Here is a 27,937-nt window from a genome sequence, read left to right as displayed (position 1 = left end):
AGCCCTGTTAGGTACCCTCCACAGATGGGGCATGAAGACAGAGGTCCAAGGGTATATTTTCTAATAAGCTTAGCCAGGCACTTTGTCAAATAATCCACAAAAATTGTATATAAGAAAAATATTTAAGAGCAGCAACACACGCATGCTGTCCCCTCAAAGGCGAGAAATCCCCAAAACAATTCAAGTCAAGCCACACATCATAGCCGAGTAGGAAAAAAGAATTACTCCCAGCAGCAATTACTCCTCAGAAAGCTGAGTTATGACTGTCTGCAACTTGTGATTTACAAGGGCTGAGAACACGTTGCAAGGGAGGAAGTGGTATTAGTAAATGAAAGCTTGGCTTTGTTTCCTGATTTCTGTACTTTTAATCAGGATGTTATTTGCCTTTCATCATACGTTTTGTGCACGTGCATAATTAATCTGCAGTGTTCTATCCCAGAATTTGTTCTATATATGATTTCACATTATTCCAGTTATGAGGTGAGGCTTTGATAACAGTTCTCTGGAGACTTCATAAGTTTTATTCAAATATTCATTAAACTTTCTCTAGCAAAGAAGTTCAAGTTTTCCCTTTCCTCTATCTACTCAGAATCATTTATGATTATAAAATATTAACAATGTCACCACTCCTCAGGTACTCTAAAATGGAGCTCATCAAAGAGAAGAACTGAACTGACTGAAATTTCTTATCTGACCACAAACTTTTGCCCCAGACGATATTGCCCAAGGATGCCAGTGACAGTCTGGTGTTGGGGAAGTGATGAGGAGTGGCATTCTGGCATTATAACATTGCAGACAGGCAGATAATCATTTGCATTCTTCTCAAGACAGCTACTAAGCCCGTGCAAGAGATGGGCTGTGAAGCATGTCATCAAAACATTTTAATAAAACAAAACAAAAAACATTATCTCATAGAATTATCCGTGATGGATCATAGGAGGCACAAGGCCAGAAAAAGTTACTTCATATGTAAATAAAGGGTTCCTTTACAAAGGCAGGATCTGCTTCACAGCAGGCCACAATTACAACCCATCTGCCCCTCTCTCTTTGCCAACTGTTATTGCTGAGGTGAATATTTTGCATCTCTCAAAAACTTAAGGTCCTCTTAAAAATCTTACCAGCGTGATGTCCCTAGAGGCTGCTGCAGCACTCATGTGCAAACTTGGCTGTCTGACAGAACTACTGCAATCTAGTGCTCGGGCAAATGTACCAACAGACCTGAAATAAATTAAACAGAGCATTAACTTTGCATGCAAAACAAGCATAAATATAAACACCCAACCAACACTTTTTGAGATCAGCAGACTCCATTTCTCAGTAACAAGATTACATGGTTTGGCGCTAGTTCCAAGCCAGAGACCATTCACTTCAGATGCGGTTTGTTATTATGAACGCTTTACTCTGTTTAGTTCATATGACCAAAGAGGCTTAGGTATAGGAGGGGAAACAGTGAAACACTCAAGGATCACAAACGAGGAGTTTTGAACTACTCTCTTATCCCTTATCTCTCAACAGACTTAAACAGAAACTGAGCACAAGCAAGCTTTATGAACGGCAAAAGTCTATTCTACAATGGCAAGAGTAGTGCTGCATTGTCCAAAGTACAGAGACAGATGTCAAGACTGGACAGAAGAAAATGCAGTAACACAAGCATTTTTCTAAAAGTTTCGGTAAAATTAAAACCAATTTTTAGTTTACAACTTAATATTGTATAATACATATATATTATATAGCCTGCATAAAAATACAGCAATTCTCAAATAATTCCCAATGCCAGCCATTCTTGCATCTAAGGCCACAATCCCCATGCTCCTCGTTCTATTCCGAAAGAAATTAGTTGGAGAAAACTTTAACAGGAACATTGGTTCTAGCAATTCCTACTCCCCTCACTGCTTGCTACACCACATGGGTGAAACGCTTGTGCTCTTGCACAGTGAACTGCAGCTGAACTTCTCTGAGCAACTACAACAACAAAAAAAGGTGGTGGTTTTATTTTTTTATCTCCACTCAGATCACTTCCCCAAACTAGTTGAGAGCACAGAGGAACAAACTAGTGCCAAGCAGTGCAGTAGGACAAAAGGTAAATGCTTAAGCAGTAGTTGTCATCAAATACCTAATTTTGGCCCAAATTCAAAACAGACTCACCCACCCCCAAGTTTCTGCAGCAATTCATGCTTCATTCTCTCCCCAGCCTCCCAGTCACTACCCCTGTCCCTGCTTCACAACTCCCCTGTCCCCAGCTTTAGCTGAACTGATATTTTGTGTGTGTGTGTGGCATCTAATGATAAACTGGATCACTTTGCTGATTCAGGACAGAAGCAATTTTTATACTGCTCTTTTCAGTGATTCTCATTACGGCATGCACCTTCAAGTGGCTGTATCAGCAAACCCAGTGGGCAGTAGCAAACAGCCAGAAAGAGCTACTAAAACCAGCTTTGCCACCAAAAGCCTGCACAAGGTGGAAACCCCCGTCTCAAAGCAGCTCTACGGTCACTCTAATCTAACCCACACGAAACCCCCCATCTGCCAGGGCACTTCTACCCTCTCGCTTCCTGCTGGGTCTTCCTGACACAAACACCAGAGCACTGTGTGGCTGAGTGGCAATTTGAATCAATCCTGCTGAAAATTAACCCAGAAAACAAAGTTCTTAGCTTTTCAATGGTGTCCTGTACTTCACTTCATTAGAAGCAACTGTGAAGCTGCAGCCTTGTCAAGAAGGGTCCCTTAAGAAGCAGGAATACCCTTTGCTGGAGATATCCCAGCTCTCGCCATCACTCCTTCCTCTGTTTGTTCCGCATCGCTGGTGGAGATTATCCTCTCCCCACTTTCATCCATTTCCCTATGTCCATCTGATCAAGTAGAATTAATCTGTTGCACATAAATCACTTAGTTCAGCTAGTTTGACTTTACTGGTTGGCACAGGTCAAGGGAAACGGCAATATATCATATAAGCAGCACAGTGAAACTTCCAAAAGCCTAAATTTTATGGTGATTCTTCAGTGTAGCCAGAACACTATGAACTTTATGAACCTTAAAAAAGTCTATACAACAAAAAGCACATGTTTAACCAAAGGCAAAAAATGTATTAATGGATTCTGAACTATGAGATTTTCTTCAATCTGGACTGCAGTTAACATTTTTTTTTCCATTTTAACCAACCTAGTTTTACTCTTGGCTCCCTGTTACTGGACTTGCACACAAGGTCCAAGCAGCCATGCAAAGGTTTTTAAGTGCTGCAATTCAGATTAGCCATTTTTTTAAATTTTGCCCAAAGTTCGTAATAATGGCAAGTTTTATCTTCAAAGCACATAGAAAAATTGATTTGGGAGCATACACACTTCTCATCTCGAGTACTTAAAACATTGCATTTCACCATCTCCTTCACTTACCTCAATTCTCCCTGCCCCTGCCGCCCCCTCCAGTATTTCCCTGAGCTTGTATCATTCAGCATGTTGAACACATTTACTGCTGTTTTGATAAAAACACACCCTTCCTTGCATCACCCAGCAGATTCAATCAGAACTGGAGGGCCCTATCCAGGCAGATTCTTTCACACAAACTCTAGTATTGTCTCTCTGGTGAGCATCCCATGAACTTACTCCACAATGGGCACAGCAATGCCACGCTCAGGAAGTTCAGGAGGAAATTCAAAGCATGATAACTCAAAAGAGGGAAAAACAAGAACCAAAAGGCTGACAGAACACGGGCCCAATTTAACAGAGTATCTGAAATACGGGCTTAATTCTGCTTTCCAGGGCTAAAGCCCTTGGCTGAAGCAGGCAGCTCTGTGAGTCAGGGTCCATGTCTATCAGATACCATGGCCAAGGAGCAGAACTCTTAAGACTAGCAAACCAGATACTACTAGCAGCTTGTAACTTTACACACCCCTTTCCTAACCATATCCAATGATAACTTGCTCCACTGACTAAAACCATCACAAGGTCCAACCATCCATCTACTTACACCACTTTGCTCCCACACAGTCCTACAAACTTACCTAAAAGACACAGAATTTGGAGAGCATTACCTCTCTTCTTTTTTCTTTTTTTTTTTTTTTCCCCCCAAATTATTCAGCCACCAGTTGCTATGAGAGCCTAAAATTTAGTATAGGCTTCTGTTCATATAAATGTATACCAATGAAAAAGTTCAAGAACATTTTAAAAAGGAAAAGTTGATCAACAAAGATTGCTTTGGGCTTAAATAAAAGCACACATTTCACGATCTGTACAGATTTGCAGGATTTTATGTTATTGTGCCTACCTATTGGAATCTAGGCATTAGAAAGCATCCACGCTCCATCAAAAACATTTTACCAGACTTCTTAGCAAACTATTAATGGATGTTAAAATGTCACTGGATTTGAAAAAGGGAGAAAATGGACAGAGTAATGAACTATCAAGAATTTAGTTCACTAAGCCTTCTGCATGCTGGCCAACGGATTTGAAAAACCTCACCAATTACAGGGTAGTTTTTACATGCCATTTGTTTTTCTTTTATGAAGGTGATTAACTAAGTTGTAAATCCATGTAGCTGTTCCTCAAGTCATGCAATTCCAGGAAGGCATGCAAAATGTCCATCATTTCAAAATAAAGCAAGAGAATCAAGCAACCAAAACCAGCATTCATACTAGTATAGCAAAAAGAACATTAAAAGTGCTTGGAAAAGTTAGTAACATTCACTTATTCAAAGGAGAGGTAAAATGCTCTTACCGTGCTACCACCAGGAACTGGTCTATCTGCTTGTCTACTAGCGGGTTAAAGGCTTCCCAAACTTTTGTTTCAAGTTTTGACTGATCTCTTCCATCATCCTCACCTGGTTGAAAAACAAATTAGAAATGCTTGGTATGGCTATTTTAGAATAGAAGTATTTTCTAGATTTTTTTTATCTCACAATAATTTAACTGCTAACCCATCTCAGTTACACTGCTTAACAGGCCACTGTGAAAGTTTCATTCACCTATTTGTCTGTGACAATTTCAGCTTGACAGACACAGCAACACAGCTCATCCGAATCAGGCAATCAGATGTTCGAGAACTGGTTTCAAAGGACACATGTAATGGGAAACAGCGTACATCCTTCTCCCAACTAGACAGTCTTGCTTCCACCCCTCTCTCTAGCTCCTCTCTCTGTCTCCTTTACCTTGCAGCAGTTCCAGGGAAAACAGACACACTCCCAGCTGCCCTGAGCAGGCAAAGAGTAGCTGGTTCAACTTGAGTCAGCTGCTTTCTAAAGGAGTAAATCATGGCATCAGACCCTCTTGCTTTTATTTTCCTGACTCTACACAAACCAAAATACCCTGGAAAAATACAGGAGCTACTGAGACTTTTTTTCTTTTTTTTGGTCCCTTTAAAACATCTGGAGATTATTCTTCTCCGAAGCCCCGTGTTGGCCTGCTGAGGGAAGAGAATGCCTTTCAAATTAGTTCACCCTCTCTTAGGAGGCTTGCCCAGCTGCTGAATAAATACCAGTTTCACAGACAAATTAAACAAGAGTCTTGACCAATTTGTTTGCCTGTTCTAACATGAGGCTAACGGTATCAGCAAAGCTCTTAAGCAAAGACAGAAGTGTCTCATTGCTTTCACATCTCTGCCCATAAAGTCTGGAGAAGGTCCTTCCGATATGGGTCACAACCCCTGCTCTCTTTAAGAGAAGCATATGGACAGACCTTTCCCCATGCATTATATGGGTCTCAGAAAGGAGCGATTAGATGCCAATATTGCCCATCCCTCTCAGTTTTTCCACCCACTTTTGGATCTGTAGGGTAGTGCAAAGACAAATCTAAAGTTAGTTACTATTTGGTAACTCGTATTGGTTACTGCTACTAGTCCCTTTTCCTTGGGCCAGAGCCCTCGTGGTCCTACTGCTCCATGACACAGTGGAGGCAGGCTGAGGTCTCACAACATGTTCAGGCCAGCAAATTCTTCCTCCTGCCTGTTCAGCAGGTGAGAAGTCTAAGCTGGCAGCCAACACTTGGGATGGGGAGAGGGCTCTGAGGAAAAGGCACCCAGCAATAATGGGCAAATTGATGAGGGGAGACAGCATTTAATTGGCAGTAATTTGGGAGGGGTTCTTATAGGGAAGAAAGGCTTGATTAAAAACACAAAAGGCTTTACAGATGTGATGGAAATTTGTGTTTCCCATGGAAATTCTGAAATCTCTCAATAAAAAGAGTGCAAGTTCTGAGAGAGCCAATTAATTCAATTTGTTTCAACAACTTTTATGATTTGGACAAACGCCCACTTAGAGACTGGTTTGAGACCTAACTAATTGCATTCAGTGGGCAACAGCTTCAGTCACCAACAAACCAGGCCATCATTGTACGCATGACCTGGCAGTGGAAACCTCCACCTCCCACACCTATGCAGACCGCGCGCATAAAAGTGGCCACATTCTACATGGTCTCTTGACAATTTAAATAAATTATGGAAATTACCCTCTTTTAGCAAGTCTGTTATATCTGCCTGGTATCTGTTTCCGACTCGAATCTCTCCTTTATCAGCGAGTAGGGTCTTTTGTTGAGGATCATATACTAGTGAATAAAAGAAGAAATCCTAAAAATAAAATGAGCAAAAAAGTAAACAGTATTATTAGCTTTTACTTTCAGCTTTCCATACATACTAGCTAGCTTTTACATTTTAAGTTTGGTTTTATTACCTAAATAGAGATCTTAAAGTGGTGAACAAACAATAAATGAACCACCAGTTTTAAAACCCCACGTTAAATGCTGCCACTTTCATCCATATTGTAAGTGTAACAACTCTCCTCAAAAGCAGCCTTTCCCTTAATACACAGTCTTTGAAGCTGAAGTGAACAAAGCTCCTCTTGCACAAACGAGGCTCAGAAGGGCCAGGAGATAACTTTTAGTAATGCCCACTGTTTCAGAACACAAAAGTGCATTTTCCCATACACCAAAATAGCAGTGCTAGATGCTACTGACTTATCTGCACAGGAATATTGGTACAAACTAAAGCATAACTTCAGAGTGTTAGAACCATACCAATGAAACACCCTATAGAGACATGAAGCCCCAGACGACAACCTCTATGGCCTCTGCTGGACTTGCTCCAGTATGTCAATGTCTCCCTCGTGCTGGGAGGCCCAAAGCTGGACACAGTACTCCAGAAGTGGTCTCAGAAGTGATGAACTGAAGGAATTAATCCCTTCCCTCCATCTACTCACTACATTCCTGCTAATATAGACCAGGATGTGCTTGACTTTCCTTGTCACAGGGATGCACTGCTGACTAACTTCTTGTCCACCACTATCTAAGCTTAAATCACCATGTTTCCTTCTGCTCTTTATTGGGAGAGGTAGCAGATTTGGCAGCAGCAGTGATTAGCTGCAGGTGGCAATACATTAATTTGTTGCTTTTGTTCAAGTAGATGAGAAAAAGGCTAAAAAAGCTACTTGGCTTCTGTTACCTGGGTGTGTAAAATTAAAGCAAGAAGTCATACCAGAATGAGAATGTCCTGCCAGGGTAGAGAAAGAAAACAGCCAAAATTTTAACTACTTAAAACTGCACAGTATAAGTAATTAAACTTTTCTGCACAGATAAGTACTTAGCAGTAGCTGGTACCGGAATTTATAGTACTGGCGACCAGGTATGCTCCATCAAAGTATACTGCGGGATATGGGGCAGGAAGACAGCTCTAGGACACGAAATAACAGACCTTTCATAACTTCCATCCACAGCAACACCATCACCAGAAAAGAGAAGTGTTTCCGAACAGAAACACAGGATGTGCGATGTCCCATTTTTCACATCTCTGGTTTCTGGCTCATCTTCCCTTTCCCCATATTTCTGTGTCAATAGCAGGCGCCCTGTTTAAATACATCTCATTTCATGCTCACCTCATTTTCCCTTTCCCTATATTTGTATGTGTCAACAGCATGCAACAAAAATTAGGACAAAACCAGCATCAGTTTCAAGACCTGTTCATCTTCACGAAGAGGTGGCAAGGGAAAAGAGAGTCTCCCAATCTGTCGTACAAAGCCCAAAAAAGGAAGAATCATTGTGAGTTTCCCCAGTAACATGACAAAAATTCTGTGGGCTAGGGCTTCAAAGATACATACTAGTTCTGTTCCCCAGCCCTGCACATTACACGTATTAATCTAAGCCTGATGCCACAGAGGTAAGGTCTCCCCTGTTTTCTTTACATGTATAGTGCATCCAGCATACAATTACAGAATTTAGGAGTGTTAAACATGGTAACTCTATATTTTCTGCTCCAATTTTAATAAAAATCAGCAATTTTCTGGGAAGAGATCAACATCTATGGAAGGGAGGAAAAAAGCCAGGAAAGACCCAAGCAAGCCAGCCAAACCTGCTTTGCTACCTAAGAAAGCTACTGCACAAGAAGGTATCACCTATGCAGCAGAGCACAAAGGCCAAGACAGGAACTGACACCAATCTCCTCCAGCAGAAAACATGCCATTTCCCCAGCATGAAAGGCATGAACGCCAAGGGAAGAACAATCTCATGTTGTGTCACGATAACAGCATAAAAGTCATAGCTAACAGTTGGCAAAATGCTGTTCCAACACCCAGCCGAGTCAACTGAAGGGCTGTCTGTGATTGGGTTTGGGGTGGGGGGATTCAGTTGCATCCTAAATGAATGACATTTTTGACAGAATTGATTCTTATTCCCACAGGCACCAGAGTCAAATTACGTCAACCTACTGACAGATGGGAGCTTCAGAGTATATGAAAACTCATTTATATTATAGCTGTGTAAAAAAAAAACTGGGTCTCTTGCTCCATGACATACACATAGATCAAGATACTGCAGTATTTTGAGAATGTATTGTTGCATAAATAAAACATAGGGAAAGCTTTTGTCTCCAAGCTTCCATGTTATAAACATAGTGTTTATTTATTCCAGCTCCAAAATACCTAACTATAGGACAAAGTATATGCAGTGCAACTTTAATGCTTTTCAGGCACACTGCCCAGCAAATACACAAACCAAACACTGTAGTATAATAACACAGTGGGCCCCAAGGAAGGCCAATTCTATAGGCAATTTCTTAACACAGTCTTTCTGGGCCAGGGAAAGTCATTCATTGTGGAGGGGTTTTCACCCATGGTATTTGACTGTTAGCTGCCCTATTGCTTCTCTTTTATTGATTACCACTATGAATTTTCTCCACAAAATAAACCCTATCTTTTCTACCAGTCTCAGGTCATCTTTTTATATCTTGTCCAGTTTTGTCTCAAATCAAGCAGGTTCAATGAAAGAATTAAAAGCCTCTGGGCTCTTCTCCCCAGTCAGAGCCTCGTCAACAGAGAAAACACGGAAGTTTAGAGGCTCAAGTGTGAATACAAGACAGACTAATCCTCAAATGTAATGCAATACCAGTACGCTCTTCCCCCATAGAAGCGTGAAATTCAGCTCATGCAAACTGAGTGGGGATTTCTGAAAACATTAATAAATGTCAGCTTAGTGCCAATGCAAACTATAGTCTAAGGAACAAAGCAGATCCTTGTATACTCTAAAGTGCGTGTGAACTCTTGATCACCGCTACATGATAAAGACAATTTTTCAGAAGGGTTTCACAAGAAGAGTGATGTTCACAACAAAATAACATGGCTCTTCAAAATCCTCCATGCTCATTTTAGCCGTCAAAACTGTGTACGTTGAGTTTGCAGCAGCGAAGAAAAAGAAGGCTTTTCTCTTTTAATTTCAGATCCCAGAGAACACCCAACATGTTTGGAAAAACTAAAATGACCTGCCAAGAGTTAAAATTAAACTATGACTTTCTACGTCTCCAAAGTGTTAGACAGACACATATGCTCAGAGCTTCCCTGCCCAAGCCCCTAAGCTACCTATAGCTATAGCCAAGAACCAAAGCCACTGAGAAACTGCAGAAGAACTGGAAAAAGAAAACAGGCTCAAAGTGAAAGTACAGTATAGAAAGAGTGGTTAGTTCATTACAGCTTGCAAACTTACTTTCATGAAGTTAGTTTGGATGAGGGGGGGAAATTTATATTAAGTAGAGAGCATTTTATTTTTAAGGGGGGGTACCAAAAGGAACAGAAATGCCAGACATCTGCCCAACAGGCAAAATTCACACAAGCCTCTGGATATATCCTAGCAGAGCAGTAAAATGGATGGTATATATAAAATAGTTTCCTGCAGAACAGGGAAATCTAATGCTTTTGCCATAACTGGCTATGCCCTTCTCTTGATCTCCATAGGAATTCAGTACCTACAGGAAATTCGGGTTTTCCAGTTGCTTTTTTTCTTTTTCTTCCTATTCCTCACTCCTGCTACAAACTGAATTTTGTCAGGCACAGTAAAAAAAGTCAGTGCTGGTCCCCCTTCAGCTTGCTCTCCGAATGTAACAGAGTAATCTTCCTGAGGAAGATGACAGAGAAAGGGTGGAAGAAGGAAAACAGAGATAACACAAATGTAATTTTGCTATGCTTACTATCTCCCTAAAATTTTCTGTCTGCATGTTTAACTTCCTTTGAGGCAGACAGCCTCAGGCTGAAAAACTACTTTTAGTGGTCATAACATATAAGAAATCAAATGACAGATTCCCTAGAAATGCTTAGGCTTTATTGACAGAAGCCATATTAAGAAAACCCCCGAAACATTTTGAAAGCAAAGAACAGATTAAGACTGGGGTGGAGGGAAGAAGAAACAGTTCAAAACAATACCAACCAGTGCTAGGAATTGACAAGGCAACAACTATCTCCTTTTCTTAATCTCTTTACCCTCCACCCAAGCACATTTGTGTTCCTGAGCTTAATTTCTTTACCATCTGTCCAAGTTATTTTGCACCACAGCAAAATACCATGCTAAGTGACAGGACACATTCAGGGAACTCTCTCATTCTGTGAAATCTCTAAGTGCCTGCTCAGTTTTAAAAATAACCTGCATCACTCATCTTGCATTTTGAGAGTTCAAAAGGATGAAAGAAAGAAATCTCTCTCTATTCCTACATCTGCAACTGAGCAGTTGCATGATTAAAGGAAGCCAGCTCTCTTCTCTGTCTCAACATACCTACCTGTAACATTAGTGATAATAAAAATGTGTTGGGAGCAATTGAGAATAAACACTACTTGGAAGTTGGGTACTAGCAAATCTAAAATAATCTCAGTTTGATTAACTTTTGCTTTCAAATTGGCATATCCTAGGTTGCTAGCTGGTTACAAGCATTTCTGAATACAAGGGCCATTGTTTGATGCACTGCCATTTGGCACTCCTGAGCAGACTCGACATGTTTTTGGTTTCACATTCCAAAGAGAAACCTAACTATTTAATTCCTGTACTTCACTTAAATTTCTCTTAAACTAGAGTATCAAATTAAAATTAATCTTATGCTTAAATAAATAAAAAAGAAAGCTAAAAAAGCATTTAAAAAGAAAGTCCAACTATGAGACAGACTACAGTATGCTCCTTGCAAAAAATGACCTGTTTTCTTCTTGTTTCTTAAAGGCTGGTAATGACCATTAGCCTACTGTTTTTAATTACAAGATTTCCTCTCTTGTATAACATTTTAATGTTTTCAAATGCAAATGTAACGCTTGCAGATGTATTCAAATAATAATATACTGAAATTCTGTGCTAATCTCCCAAAGTAAAGCTCCCAGATTGTCAGATTCCAAGACTGTCTAACACAGCTGGCAGCCAGAGGTCTAGCCACAATTAAAGGTATATAAATATATTTGAAAGAATTACAGTAGTAATTTTTAAAATCCCAAAATACCTGAAAAAGTAAAACCCAAGACTTATATTCTGAACATTGATTAACAGTGCAAGACAATTCAGTTTCAGTTGTTTGGTTTGAGGTACCTTTAAAGAGCCATATTGGGTAAATTTCTGCAGGACTCAGAAGTTAACTGACAAGCAGTTTTTCAAGAATCTAAGTGTCTGTGGTGGCCTATGAAGGACTACAGGTAAATATTTTGAACAGTGAACTCAAAAAATAGGGCACTAAGCTCCTCAGAAATCTGAGGCAAGATCAAGCTTAAACCATATTAACATAAATCTGCAAGATTTCAGGATAAAGCAAATATACAGAAATACATCTTGCTCCCTCTTCTGCAGCTACTGCATCTCCCAGCCTGTCTTGTCCGGGTCATGAGCCTCCAGGTTTGAACTTTCGGACTGATGAGCAAGTAGGGCTCTCATTACCTAAGGAGAGGCAGCTTACTGTCACAAGGATGTAAACAACAGGTCTGGCATCTAGATCCACAAAGTTTTATATCAGAATGAAAACTGTATGGAGCCTAAAGCTTCCCAGTGTCAATGCCCAGTACGTGTAGAAATGAAAGAACCACCTTCTTTTTAGAAAACTTGCAAAAAGCCACCAATCCTAAATCGTGCCAGAATAAACTGTTCAAGCTTGACAATTCACAAAATGGTTCATACCTCCCGTTCCAGATATGATTTAAGGGATTCTGTCTCATTTAACAGAGTAACGCTGCATTTGCCTCTAAAAAAAGAGAAACACATTTTATGAAAAAAACACTTAAAAGCTCATGTGATTCACAAGATGGTATTACTGAAGTTGTACACAGAATGTAATCTCACATTGAAGAATACTAGAATAATAATAATGCCATTTGGTTTTTGAATAAAAAGCACTGGAAGAAAATAGTCATTACCTAATGTGTGTGGCTGGCAGAGATTCCAGCTGTCGTGAGAGAAACAACTCACGATGTCGTAGCTGATGCTTCTGTTTCTCTGGTAAATCAACCATTTCTGGATTTTCCATCTCTTCTTCCATTTCTCCTAGTTATAGAGAGACAAAATTGATCATCAAGAACAGCGCAAGTATTGATTCTGAGCTAATCAGGATGAGCTACTCCAAAACCTTTGCTAAATAATACACATTATTTAGATTAAATCTAACTTCATCTGAATCCTCACATTTCAGCCAACTGAACAATTAGATAATTAGTAGATGCTTGAAATGATGCCTGTGAAGAACTGTATTTATTCATCACCGGGATCAAAGCATTCCAGGTACACACAGGTCACACTGGCTCACCAAGCTGAAAGTCACACAAATCTGCTACCAACAGACAAGTTCTGAAGAGAGCTGCTCTTGGAGACCATTACTGCACCGTTAGATTCATCAGGAAGAAGCTGATACATGAGGCAAAAGGCAGTAAAAGTGAAGTCTTTCCTCTTTGCCAGGCATCAGCTATCTTAGACCCTACTCCTCTTTCAGGATATCACAGACTGTGCCATCCCGACTTCAACAGCTTTTGCAGGAAATGCCCGCTGAAAAGGTTAGCTTATTTATTTCGTGTATTTTATTCTCTTCATTCCAACCACAGCCAATAGATCACAGTCACAAGATTAACTGGAATGTAACCAAGTGCCTAAGGCCAGTCTTGCAACCCGCCCTGCCCTACCCCTACCCAAACCACACGCATTCAACTGCAATACTCCTGCATTTCAAAAGCTTGCTTTTTTTCTGCAGTCAGGATCCACCATCTCTGGCTTTGAGCTACCCAATCTCCATCCAACCAGTTTTTTAAACGAATGCCAAAGTAAATATACAAAATCACATCCACACTGATACACAACTGATCCAAAACATCTCTAGGCAGCTTTCTTGTAAAAAAAAAAAAAAAAAAAATTATTAGTATGTTTTGTGTTCATTAGCAAGTATCCTGTCAATTATGCAAGATAAAGCTGTAAAAGGCAAAAGACTCCAAAAAAAGCTGCAAAGTGTCTCCACGATGAAGGACTGCTAAAGAAAACATCAGACTTTTTCCTTCCCTAAGAAATCAAGGCAGTTACTGAGTTTTCCAAAACCATGGGAAAAGTTTCCCAGACTGTAGTAGAATGAGCTGTAAAGTCTCATACATGAATCGTAAAACTCTAATTTTATGACAATAGTACTCTCAAAGAACAGACTTATGCCTGCAGCTTAATTTGACGGTTGTTGCCAAGAAACATTTCTAGTCAGAAACACATACAGGCACAGTTATGATTTATATACCCTTAAGATTAGTTAACTATAATCCTCACAGTTATCCCAAAATAAAGCAAACAGAAAGGAGATATCTCCATTTTATAAAATGCTAAAATTGCATTTAGTTTTAAATAGGCCACCATTATGCCAAGAGGGGTGACAAAAAATTATGTACCCTTCAGGTTCCCCTCAATTTATCACTGTTTTACCATCCTGGAAAAAGACCTGTGGTTTATATGCCCCTCAGGTAAGCTGCTCCAGCAAGGAAGGAAAAAAATAGTAGCATAATTAAACCCGACTGCAACATACAATAGCTCTTATACCGCATGAGCTGTTAAGCATACAGCAGCATGCACTTACATTTTAGTATTTTCCTAGGAACTAGAACACCAAATTTACATTTGTGCCACAGTTTCATGGTTCTGCAATTTATTTACTGAAGTGGATTCTGTTTTAGTTGAAAATTAATATTGTGGCTGCTGACCTACACTATAAATATACCAGCAGCAATACACAAACAAGTCAGCAGGTTCCAAGCTAGCTTGCCTAAAAACCAAAGGATGCACAAATGAAAAGGCATTCATGCCTGCACTTACAACAGTTTTTGGAGAATGAGAGTAGTGCACTGTGTAATGCAGGAAAAATTACTATAAGGAGCAACCTAAAATACTTAATATCTTCAGTATATTTTTTTTTTTTTAAATATGTATCAACCACTACGTGCCAATCAAATCTACAAACAAAATGAAACCACCCAGCACAACCAAGCTAATCTCGGGAACTGCATCCCTTCAGGTAGGCTTATCTTCCAACTGGTGTTTATGTGTCTAGCTTTTGTAATAAAATAAGGAAGGTGGGAAGCACACATTTTCTGCTTATGCCAGCTCTGCTATGCACGGCCTTTGAAAATAAAAAAGCATAATACTTTCTTTCTTAATAAAAGACATTTCCACAGGTAACAAACAACTCCCCCCCCCACAGACATAAAACTGCATAGTTCCCAAAGACGGAGGTAGGAATATTCCAAGAAATAACAAACAAATCTACACAAGCATCTTCCCTCCTTTTTCACAGCCATGATTTAGTATTGAAGAGGATGAACCTGGCAAAAAAATTGGGAACCAAGGGAAGGAGGAAAGACTACAGGGCTAGATTCAGCACAGGAACCTCTCTGGCTCACTGAAGTCATGCAGAAGTGGCTTTGACAAAAACTGTAACTAACACCACCCCACTGCCTCTGCACAGACAGCAAAGGCTTAAATCAGACTATAAACCACAAAAGGGGCTGGCCCAGCCCCAGGTTCCAGGACAGGCCTGTCTGACACATTTCACCCTCCCATAGCTCAAGCACTCAAGCTCTAAGTGAAGCAGACTTCATCCTTGAGAATGGTGGCCCCTGAGAAATAAGGGCTATAGTCTTAAAAAATATAAATATCTATATAAAATATATAAGAAATCTTTTCAGAAAGACTTGTCTGCATTTTTTACAGGACTGCAGAATAAGTGGTATGGGAATACAGTAGGTACAGTATATTGGGACTTCAATGCTCTCATAAAGCCTTACTTAAAAATTAATCTCTGCTTGATAGATGTGCTCGTGCAGATTTAAAACTAAACATTTAGTCTTAATACAAACAGTAATATATCAGCTATGCAGAAGCAGCCAGTGGAATGCTGCAAGGAGTGTATTAGATTAAGTATTATTTGATATTTGATGACAGTATCATTAATAGCACATTAACAAAGCTTGAAGACAACTTACATTGGGAACAAGCGAGAGGCAGATTGGACACCAACAGCAAGACTCATGTGAAAGCTAACATATACAGGGGAAAATAATTAGAAAGAGTAAACTTTGCGTTGGCAGGAGAAACCCAAGAGGCAGTAATTGTAATTTAAAATGACTGGGTGTGTGAGATGCGAAATTAAACATCAATATTTGCTAGACACTAGAAAGAATAGCAATTTGCTATAGATCAGATTAGGCTCTCCACAACATCAGAGGTAGAAAGCACCAGCCCTTTCTCTGCATTCTGGGCGTCGTACAAGTAGCTACATGGCAGAATTCGGAAATGCACAAAGGCAAACAAGGTACAGAAATTAGGTTTAGAAAGCACACTACTTTGTCCAGCTTGGGAGACGGTCTGTAGTAACAGAAGAATTAATTAGCATGGTTATCACCAACAAGAAAATGTAAAGAAAAAGGAAAAAAAAATGGGGTCAAAACACTGGGAAACATGGTTAAGCCAGTGCTAGCGACCTGCACAACAGTTCCTTTGGTAGCAAAGGAAGCTTAAACTCTTGGTGCTTTAACAGCTCAACTAAGCAGCTTGGAAGGACATCACAGAAATGTTGCATTTGAAGAAACGAACAATACAACACCACATTCCTTCTCCCAGGGCCAGTTTCAAATGGTCTATGTTAAGCCTCAGCCTTATTAATTTTCTACCAAAAACCAGATACTGATTCATAGCTATAGAAAATGCGGTGAAAGTTTTAACAAATAGAAACCCTTATGCCTTGACACTTCAGAAGGAGTTTGCTACATTATCATGACATCCCAATACGATCCCTTCCAAAAACTTCTTGTGATCATCTTTTGCAGCCATGGCCACTATTACAGGTAGCATATAGAGCAAACAGACGCTATTTTGGACACTCAGTGTATCTTTCCTCACTGCACCACCCCCAGAAGAGAAAAACCACAGTTTCCTCCTCTCAGTAACAACAGAGCCAAAGCGTCATTAGCGGATTAATGAATTTGACTCCTCTGAAACCTGCATGTGTGGTGTTGGGAGAAAATGGAGAAGAAGGGGAATAAAATGGAAGAAATAAAAAAAAAAACAATCCAAAAACAACAAAAACCCAAACTCATTTGTGAAGCTATTGTCACACTGCACTTAGACTGGTATTATCTAAAATTTTTTTTAAAAAAACAACTCAGCACACTCCCTACCTGTTTAGGCACGCAGGTCTCACGCAACTCATGGACTGATTGAGTAACAACACCTCACCGCTGCAAGACATTTATTTTTAGAAGCTTTGACACTTACAAAACCATGCTGCCATGTGTGCCTGGCACCCAAACATTAGCTGCTGAAAACTAACCATAAACCTGCCAAACCAGCCAGCGCTAACTACTCAGCTCTCCAACCACTACCAGCTAGTCACGCATTGTTTTACAAATCAGGATAAACGTTTTAATGAAACCAAAACTGTGATCATAAGAAAGATCACAAGTATCTGGAGGTGGTTGGGGTGGATCTTTAGAAGGGAGGACAGGAGGTTGTGTTCCTGCTGTTGGAAATATTTACTTAATTATATAAGAAACGAGATAAGACATTATATAGAAACTATATAGAGAGAAAATATATAGTCACAGCATCCAACAGTAGCTTGAGGAGTAAGCTATCTTTCTCACTTCTTTTCCATCAAGTTCTGCCTGCAATCTTGTTTGCATACAATACCTATCTTAAACCACTACAAAGTCTCTGGGCAAGAACATTAAATAAGTCTCCTACTGGCAAAGCAGGTTCATTCAGAAACAGGTGGAGAAATTCCCTGGAATAATTTGTGAGGCGATTAAAGAGGCTTATGAATAAAAAGTGCTAACAATGTATGGAAGCCATTATAAGGCTGAAAGATTTATAGGACAGCCCAGACAAGCTTTATATCATATGATAAAAATAGTAAGATCACAGATCAAATCCAAGAATCAGGTTGCACACATCAGGTACTAGTTAAAGTTACCAACCACAGAATAAGGTGTTTCCAACTCATTTCTCTTTATAAAGAGTTATGAGAAAAGACAACATATCTCAGACTTGTCTGTTTCAGATATTTGATGGATTATACGAGATAAAGCTTAAGCATTTTTAAAATGTTTTTTTTTAAACTTTGCAACATTCATTTCACAATCACATCTTTTTCCTTCCTTTATTGGAAGAGAAAAAAATACTGCAAAATACACCTATACTTTTTCCATTCATGTTCTGGCCATATCTTCCCATGGCTTGACTCTCTCACTGCACTGATCTCAACAGTAAGGTCTAAAATAAAGGCATCTTAAACAGAAGACTGTGTGAATCCAGAAATGTCTGCAGTCAGAAAGCTCCATTAATCAGCTGAACAAAGGCAGTTAAAAGATCAGCGATGCAGATACGTACATCTACTGCAAATGCATCAAAATGAGGCAACAGGAGACTTTATGGAAATGAACTCAAAGTCAGTGACAGTGTTGAGTATCTGTACTAGAATCTTAACATCCACAAAATTTAATTTCATTATATCATGCAGGATGTAGATATTATTTTTTTTTCAGGAGTAAAGAACTAACAGCTGTCTAAAAGCTTAATTTTACTCTTCTTCCTCCTTAAAGAAGAACGGAAGCCACACAACAGCACGTCTATCTAAATAAATGGAAGTCATTTAGTAGCAATTTTATTCTGCACCAGAAAGAAACATACTGGAAAAAATGTTAGTTACTAATGAAATTTAAACTAAGAGACGGCCTCAGTTGTCTCCAGTGGCTCTATTAATAGGATTGTGCTATAGAAGAATTTTCCTGTCTTTCAAACACATATGAACATGAACAATGAATTATTTGTTTGCATTTTAAAAAATCATCTTAAATTTCTTATCATAAAAAGAAATCAGCCTTTGCAGGTTCAAAGAGCATTTATATGGGTTCAAATATTTTTCATTTTCAGCCCCAGACATGTGTTTCTTTGAATCATTCCTACCTGCTTCCTCTACTAAATCTAGTGAAGTGAGACACACATGAAGGAATCAATAGTCATGTTGTTTATGGTAAAGCTCCTATTAAGCTTCAGTATTCTCAGCTAAAATAAGTAGTGCTGCACTGAAGAGATATCAAAAAAAGCTTTGCCTGCTACTACAGTTCTGCAACACAGGCAAATCTCATCTCAATGCCACATGACATTTTTTCCAAAGTATGGTTGCAATAGAGGGACTTATTTGGACTTGAATCTACAACAGAAAATATTCAAATTTATCAGTAAGGAGCTAGTTCTGCTGCATGTTTTCCCCAATGACACTACAGCACGGAGAACACAGCAAGACGTTATTATATTCATTGTTAAAACTGAGTATCTCGATTGAATCAATCCCCATGCAGTACAACTATGTAGATATCTATTACATATACATCACAGTCTATTCATATATACATCAAGAAGCACATTAAAAGACAATGATCCTTGGCAGCTAAATCATAATTCTGACATGCCCAGATCTGACTGCTTCTTTTTCATTTATGTATGTGCCTTGAATTACAAGGACTGATATGGCTGTCCATGCTTTTTGGTAAATTTTAAGCAATCTGAACAGCTACATCTCACATACTCTATTATTTACAAGTAAAAACAATTTAGTAACTCCACCGGCTTAGTCTTTTTCTCCCTTTCAACCTGTCTGTTTTGGCAACAGTCTGTTTTGTTAGTACTGTGTCCATCACCTTCCAAGGATGGGACAAGAGGGATGCTGAACTGGCAGAGGAAGGTGTAATGAACCTGAATCTAATCCTCACTGGCAACTAGAATGGAGTCAAACAGGCTGGAAGCACCCCAGACAAAGTGCCCAAAGTCATCCAATATGTTGCACTATTTCTCCCCCAGAGAAGGATACTCCCCTTGAGAGCCAGATAGTGCACCATGGTCACCCTCCATTTGAGTTTAGAATGCACAGATCTACAGCAACTTCTCATCTATTTTGGGTGGGGTTTTGTTGTGTTTTTTTTTTTTAAACCATCTGAATTCTTCTTGCGGTATCTTGCCTTACAGATTTATACAGGCAAACACCTAATCTATACTGACACATAACTATTTTTTGTATGCACTTTTTAGCATTTTAAAACTGCTTCTATAATTGAAAGAGAATCGAAACGCTAAATTTTTGTTTAGAAATAAGCTTCCATCTCTACTCAGCTCGGTATCTCACATGTCTCTGATCTCCTTGGTAGGGGAGTAAATGCCAACATAAGTTAACACAACATTCTGTAAAATAATAAAAATCAAGAAATTAGTTACGCAATGCATACATGCAAGGGAGGCCGATGTAATGTAGTATGGACAACCCCATAAATTTTATGATAGTTTAGCTTCATGCTTTTTTTAAATCAGAAAGTAACTACAGTGCTCAAAAAAAGTTATACTTTTCAAGTCTCCTCTCAGCATAAACATTGGTTTTTTCCCCTAACAAAAGGATTCAAAATATTCAAAGTAGTGATAGGATGTCCTAGAATTCAGTGCTTTTAAAGTGTATTTACTGAGCATGTTCAGATGAAAGCTATGTCACTACAAAAAAAATATTATTAATATTGAAACTTAAAGAGAATTCCTGTTAGTGAAGTTTCAAGCTGACCACATTTCAAGTCAGTTTCCTATGATCAGGCTATTTGATTTACTTATAAAGAAAGTCTGAGGTTTGTTTTTTTGTTTTATTTAAGTCCACTAACCAAACCAAATAATTCATGAGAAGTAATATAAGAGACAGGGAGAATACTTCCTCCCATCCCCAAAATTAAGAAATTCACTTTTGTGGAACAAATAAGATGTCTTTATTCAGCCCTAACTGAAAACTTCCATCCTGTCTCCACCACAATCAAACCGTACACCAAATAAGGTTTTAAAAGGTTTAAGGAAAGGGGGGGTGGAAAAGGGGGCCTGGAGGGGAGAAAGAGAGAGAAAAGTCAGCCAAACAAGTAATGCAAATTGCTGAAAATGAGTACAGAAAAAGGACATTTAAGAATAGTAATACTGATACTCATAATTCTAATATTGAAGTTCTATCCAAGTTTGGCAATTTTGTGTAGAAGCAATGTGAACATAAACAAGCTTACTTGCATGTTTGTCTGCCAATACAATAAGTGTACTTGATATGTCTCTTCTTCTGTAGAAACATACCACCTTTGCTTCCACATTTCCATTGGCAGTCTGAAACAGGAAAAAAGAAAAAAAAAATTGAGCACAAATGAAGAACTGAACTGTAGGCACCAAACTAGAAACTTGATAAATAATTTGGAATTTTGCACAAGAATTACACAGCATCACCTTTTAGCACCCTCCAGCTGCACACACTTATCTAACACACAAATTCCAGGGTGATCCATTCCAGGGTAGGGAAACAGAGTTTGGCCCTTCCTTCCTAGTTATTTCTGCAGGATCACCATTTTTAGCAGTTAACAGATGTTTCAAGGGGTGAGAAAGAACACTTACCTGTAGTTACAACATATTAGCAAGCCACTCTGCTACTTTTCAGGTAATGCCTACATTAGGTAGAATTCAAAGACATCTTTAAAATCCTAATAAAAATAACTGTGAAATATAACAACAGAATTCGGGTTTAGGCTGTTCTCCAAACTCTGTAGCACAGTAGGAAAGCAAGAAAGAACCCAGCCATTATTACTTTCCTGTAATGTTTTCTTTCTCTGACAGCACTGTTGAGCTAAACAATGACCAATGCAAAAAAAAAAAAATTTATTCCAAAAGGAGAACCAAGGAAGCTGCATCAGGCAATAAACTCTACACCAGTGACAACATACAAAAAAGTCTGAATTTTTGAAAGCTTTGGGATTTTTTTCTTAAAATTCCTAAAATGAGACAGGCAATCAATCACTTCTAAGATGGCACCTGCCAAATTGTGAAACTCGCTTTATACAAACTCTAGGGGAAATATACCTACTGGTTTGTAACATCCCCCACCAATCCACTTTCTCTAAAATAAATCAACAAATAATGAAAATATAGCATAAAAGAGTTGTATCCTACTACTGAAGAGTCCTTGAAAACCATAATGATGGCACACAGTTTAAGAAACTAGAAGACTAAGATATAAATTCCCTTCTGGGAAGTCTTCAAAAAAAGGTAGTGGACCAGCAATCTGTCCACAAGGAAACAAAATAAAAACTGATATACCTGCTTGTTGCTAAGATGTGAATGGAGGAAAAGTTTCATCTTTTATAATACCAGTTTTCCTAACACAAAGAAAAAAAAAAAATCAGACAATACGTACATGCACAAATATTTCCCCTTGCAGCCTACCAGTTTTTGGTACAGAGCCTGCAGAATTTCTATCCTTTTCTCTTAAATAATTCAGAACTTTTAAATTTTGAGGAACTAAAATACAAAGGCAGGAGCCATCTTGTTAAACCACAGAAAACTACAATGTAGAATTATCTATTTCATTTAGTTGCCCAGGCTTCATTTACACTCAGTGAAAAAAGGCAACATGATACATGATTCATTTCAACCTGAAAGACCCATTTCAAAGAGCAGGTCAGAAAAATTACAGCTCAAGCAAAAGTTGCACCAAGATGAGAGATCCAGGTTGAAAGTTTTTTTTTTTCAGAGAGGGAAGAATGAAGAGGGAAGGAAGAGGAGAAAACAACACTTTCCTAGAAAGTGATCAACAAATCTGCACCCTGTAACTCATGGAATAAAGCTATTGATGCCTCATGGCTATGGATCCACTGTGAACATTTAAAAAACTCACTCTTGCTTCATTAATGGAAGAGAGACAAAGTATTTCTGCAAAAGACCTCCACTAAAAAGAAGGGGGTTACAAGGATGTCCTAGCCTTCAGATTCTTTATTTGTCATTATATTGATAAATCTTCTTTTCCAAGTAATTGTTTTAGAAAGACATGTTTTTCCATCACTGGTGGCTGAAGAAAAAGACCTAATTTTAGTCAGTTAATTTAAATTCAAAACCAAACCAGCAATGTTACATTCCTTCTATATGGGCTGCAATGGACACACTGGTATTAAACCTGAGAAAGTGACATGTTTAGGACACAGCTAATGGCTTCAGAACAGTATTCCCTCCTCAACTAGGGAAAATTTCAGCATTGAGGACATCAGCTGGCTTCCCACATACAAGCTATCATGCTTCCCTTTTAGATCCAATGAAAGGGAAATTTGGCAGATGAAGTAATACACTGGCCCAAAGGACAACGGGCAAAGGCAGAGTCTGAGGAAGCAGATAACAGTTCCAAACCTTCCTGTTGAGCAAGAGTCTCCCCCAGAAAGATCAAATTACAAAGCTCTCCATCCTCTAGGCAAACTGTTATATTGTCTTCATATCGCATGATCCTGGCACGGAATTGAAGAACTGCAGAAATCTCCTGCCCTACAGGTGGGCATAATCACCTTGAGAATGACCTACCTTGACACTCAGTCCTTTCATACCAAAGGAGAACAATCTAGCAGGTCTCAAAGCATTCCAGAAAATCATCTGAACAAAAGTATTTTTAAGCTTCTAATTACCAGAGAACTGCTAAAGAATTGTTTTGATTTTAATCAATTCAAACAGATCATAAATTCAATTAACTTCAAAGACTTGATGGAAAAAATTGTTTACCTTATTGAGCTCTTCTATTCTTCGTATCAAATATGGGTTACTTGAAGAATTTTCGAAGTAGACATAATCTGACAAAAAGAAAAAAGACTCTTTAAAATATGAACTGCTAAAAATCGAATCAAAACCTCACATGTATACCTGTCAGAGACACCATACCAAATTCATTTCTTGGCACAAGCAGTATTTCAAATGTTCCTACTAAATCCAGGATTTTAAGCAAGGAAATACAAAATCCATGCCAGTATAAGGAACATATATTGGTGCAATCTGAAGGCAATCAACTCACTTTCAGAAAAAAAAAAAAAAAAAAAAAGGAGCTCTACTGTCGGCCTGGAAAGCAAAGCATATGAGCTTCCTTCTCTCTCTGATCAGGTTATTTCCACTTTGATCACACTGTTGTCTTTAGTTGCTTCATCTTATCAAAATCCAGCCACTTCTCACCAGCAATATGCAATCCTTCCTCTTCCCATCCAGCTCAGCTTACATGTACTGCCCATTTACTTAAAATACAAATAGTTTCATTCTTTCTTTCCCTCTTATCTTTTTCTCTACTTCCTGGTCTTTTATGCCTATATTATCCTAGAATACCCTCAACAAAACTCCATATAGTAAGCCAAACAGGTCAGTAATACTCATATTTTCAAACACGACAAACATCTTAAGTTACAGGCAGAAAATTAGTTCTTTACCCAAGGTAGTGCCTTCAAAAAACACTCGAGAGGCATCAAGGAGTGCCATATAAATTATTTGGTATTACTGAGCTCCAAGCTTAAACACTCCCTTTTACAGGTAAGGAAACAGAAGCTCCAGAGTCCTGAATGGACTTGACCTTCATCTCCCAACAGCCCAGAAGCCAAACTCCAAGCCTTAAGTGAGGCAACAAGAGGGCTAAATTCACCTCCCCGCCGCAGCCACCCGCCCTCGGGTGCTGGCCTTGCATGAAGATCTAACAACGATTCCCTCCAAGACTATCTACTAAATTTAAGACGATTTCCCTCCAGATTTCCCAGCTTATTTGTGTTTGGAGCAAAACACCCATCGCCCCCGGGCACGACTCGGGTAATCCTCTGCCATGAACACATCAGCATGATGCTCCAAGGCTGAATGGGTGTTTAGCGGTGCTAGCCTTTTGTAAAGAGAGACAAGGACTGAAGCTGTTAGCCTCAATCTCCCCGAGATGCTTGCTTAAAGGGCAGTCGGTATCGGAGGTACTGTTACCTCTTCCCCAGCCCAGAGGAAAGACAGACAGACACCCCCCAGGGCCTCTGCTCCTGAAAAGCTGCACCATAAGTTAACGATTCCCCTCTTCTCTACAGGGTGGCCAGGGAGACACCAGAGCTTTTACCCACCACGTCCTACAGCAGCCTTTCCAAATTCTCCACGTAACACTCTACTCAAGCTCCAGACACCGATTATTTTCCCACTACTGCTTACAGCTCACGGTATCCGTAGGTCTCCCGGCCGTTAACAGGCCAAGCCACTCAGGTGCCCTCATGTCCCTTCAACAGGGCTGGGCCGCCTCAGGAGAGCAGTCACAAGTCAGGAATCTCAGGGGTTACAATCCCAAGAGTGACAATTTATTTAAAAAAATGGTTTCCAGGCTCTTGTCTTTCCAAAAAATGTGTCATATGCCGCGAGTTGCAAAGACACCGTGACAATGAAGTCTCAACACGGTCCTGAAGTGATGAGCAACGAGGTTGCACTGCCAATACTCAAACAGTGCGCATCCTGGGTCACCTAATCATACATAGTGTAACCAGGGCTAACAAAGCATAGAAATACTACACTCAGTTTTTCATATTTTTATGCATTCTGTGCTCCAGACCTCTCAGACTGATCATCAGCTATCTTCACACACGCTAAACATGCATCTGAGTGACTCCAAAACTTTCTTCCCAACTGCAAGAGTCAGTTCCTCTTAAACGTCACTTCCCTGCAGGCTTTAGACTGGAGAATGATCTCATCTAAGGAATTCAGATTGGACATCTCGTTTGTAGAAGAACAAAGTTCCCAGAAATGGTTAAAACACCCAAGTAACCAGATCCTAAATTTCCACTCCCAAGCACCTGCTCTGTGCAACACACCAAACTGAAAACAACAGGCTCAACATTACTGTGACCAACTCTACCAGAAGTCACAAAACCAAACAGATATTTGGCAGCTTCAGCAATAACAACTGCTGACTGAAATAACAATGACAGGCATTAAGCAATTTACAGATCAGCAGAATAAAGAGAAATCTTTTCTCCCTCAGTAGAACCACCCGTGCTCTACAAGGCTGATGCAGTGGAGGACGTGGAAGCTTCCAGGTGGCTCCAAGCTCACCAGCCACCTCTCACGTCAAGGCTCCACCACCCGAAGAAAGGACGAGTTCTTTCCCTCCACCCCTCTCATTGCTCCCAAGACAACCAGCTACCCCTCACTCCAGGTACTCTGGCTGAGGCTGATGCAAAAAATCTACATTTATGAATACTGTGACTGAAGATTAAAAATGAAAACTAAAGGAAATGTCAATCTCTGTCTTGAAAATATAACCTTGTCTTTAATTCCACGGGTTTCAGGTGACTGTCACAAATGTTCATAGTTCACATCTTTGTTCTAACAGCTTTTTTGTGTGCACATATGGGCAAATATTCTCACAGACACATTTTCTACCTCAAGTGAACGTTAACTCAATTTTTCATTTAACTACAGTTTATTGACTGTAAAATCTGGCATGGATTTAAAGAAAGTATATCACAGATGAATGGTTTACCAAAGAACAGCTCACAATGGTAACCAACAGTCTTGAATAATAAAACCCCCAAAACGTTGTTTTATTAAGCAGCAGAAACATCCCCAAACCCACACTCTGCAAATGAACCTCACACAGAACAGCCAACTGCACACAGCTGGCAGAATGGCAGAACCGAAGCTGTCCGATGGGATGCTTCAAAAGCTGACACATGACACGGCGTAGAGATGCATACTTAAGACCAGAGCTTGATGACTTCATCACATCACAAATGCACAGCCCAGTACATCTCATCCGTGTTTTAGACTAATCCCACAACTATGTTAAGCATTTCACCAGTAGCTATACAACTAATGGAGACCTATTTCCCATTACTCAAATTATGTGGAAAAGGGTTTCTTCCTCTCTGCAAGCAATGCAGAGCACACTGCAAATCACATAAAACAGAATGTGAGCAGATCTGAAGGGAGTAATTTGCATTTTTCATAGAAATTTTAAATACTTTAACTAAAATTAAAATGCTATCCTGCACAGAAAAATGCTCGAGTTACTGTTGCACGTGTACAACAAGGAAATCTTAAGTTCAACAAACCACTCTCCAAACTGATGCTTTAGCACGTGAGACCGCTCTAAAACTGTTCCACAAGCAACAAAACCCATGAAGGCTGGTTTCCTGCACACCAGGTTTAAAGGAGGTAAAGCACCATGTTCCATTGACCCCTACACTCCAAAACAGCTCCCTTCCCCTTGAGCAGCACTTCCCCTTCACCTCCAGCTTCCTCCCATGCTGTGGAAGTGCATCCTTCTCATACTGCCTACCCAACTAATACTGTTCCCAGATCGCTTTCAGGAGAGTAGCTACAACTGCACACACACACACATCTGATAACAGAAACCCTCTATAGGCTCCCAACAATCCAGTTGTTGATGGGAGACATCCTGGACGTGCACAACTAGCAGTCTCTGTGCCCTGGGCTGAAAGAGAAGATGGGGAAAGAGACAAAATTAACAAACCTCTAAATGACAGGAAGATATGCATCTCAGCTCCTACCGCAGAACAGGAAGGAAAGAGTCCACTAAAACAAAAAACAAGGTCTAGGGACAGAAAAGTAGAGCCTGACAGCAAGCAAAACAACAAGTCAGACCCTTCAAACACAACAGTCTATCCTTGCTCATTTATTGGCTTTTCTGCTTACACGATCGAAGAGGACTGGCCTATCCGCTCTGCATTCCACAAGCACAGCATGTCTCCTTACAAACAGCAACCACCATAAAACACACGAAGCTCACTCCTTACCACCCAACCGCCTGAACAAAGGTTGGAGACTCGATCCCATACCTTCACAACAGCTTGCAGCTTAAACTCACAATCCCTGAATTAATCAGCCATGCAGCCACATCATGATCGTAATTAACAGCATCACTCATGCACATTACGGAATTATCCGTGATCAGGCTAAAACAATGAATGACTAGGGAGTGTGGCAATACCACAAGACAGTAAGGACCATCACACATCTAACCACCTTCTGACTCAAACTCAAGATGTATTTCTTCCTCTTGCCCATACTGTTACAGAAGTACCTGCATACATAAATCTACCCAAAAAGCTTTTATATCCCATAACATTTTTTCTGAAGTTGATAATACGCACAACTTACTAGAAAGCAATGCTGTATTACACAGGTACTGAACTGCTAGAACACACAGACACAAGCATACTTGCAACAGCACAGCAGCTAAAACTAGAATGACAGCCTACAGACCACAGAAGATGGAAATTTTCCACAAAGGCCATAAAATAATTGCTTTCAATTAGCAATAAACGTAACAGACTTTCTTTTTGCTCTCATATGCTTTAAAGACATTATTGCAAAATAGCTTCCCCC

General features: G+C 39.6%; 1 protein-coding gene across 3 annotated transcripts in view; it reads right to left on the bottom strand.

The window, feature by feature from the left end:
• Positions 1 to 27,937, bottom strand: part of MTA1 (metastasis associated 1) — an 86,924-nt gene that overhangs the window by 43,749 nt on the left and 15,238 nt on the right. The window contains exons 1-8 of one of the 3 annotated variants that reach the window (XM_069789902.1): positions 24,749 to 26,340; positions 23,315 to 23,382; positions 20,797 to 20,890; positions 12,616 to 12,742; positions 12,380 to 12,443; positions 6,434 to 6,551; positions 4,710 to 4,812; positions 1,119 to 1,218 (exon numbers count right to left, since the gene is read on the bottom strand). In XM_069789902.1, the coding sequence (XP_069646003.1) occupies positions 1,119 to 1,218; positions 4,710 to 4,812; positions 6,434 to 6,551; positions 12,380 to 12,443; positions 12,616 to 12,742; positions 20,797 to 20,890; positions 23,315 to 23,382; positions 24,749 to 24,809 (735 nt within the window). In that variant the 5' untranslated portion in view covers positions 24,810 to 26,340. Of the gene's footprint in view, positions 1 to 1,118; positions 1,219 to 4,709; positions 4,813 to 6,433; positions 6,552 to 12,379; positions 12,444 to 12,615; positions 12,743 to 20,796; positions 20,891 to 23,314; positions 23,383 to 24,748; positions 26,341 to 27,937 lie in introns of those variants that run through there. The other 2 variants (XM_069789900.1, XM_069789901.1) reach the window with 2 other exon arrangements.

This window comes from Haliaeetus albicilla, chromosome 8, assembly GCF_947461875.1.
Source record: "Haliaeetus albicilla chromosome 8, bHalAlb1.1, whole genome shotgun sequence".
In the NCBI taxonomy this organism is placed as follows: domain Eukaryota; kingdom Metazoa; phylum Chordata; class Aves; order Accipitriformes; family Accipitridae; genus Haliaeetus; species Haliaeetus albicilla.
The sequence above is the reverse complement of the archived record's forward strand: the minus strand, read 5'-3'. Positions and strand labels throughout refer to the sequence as shown.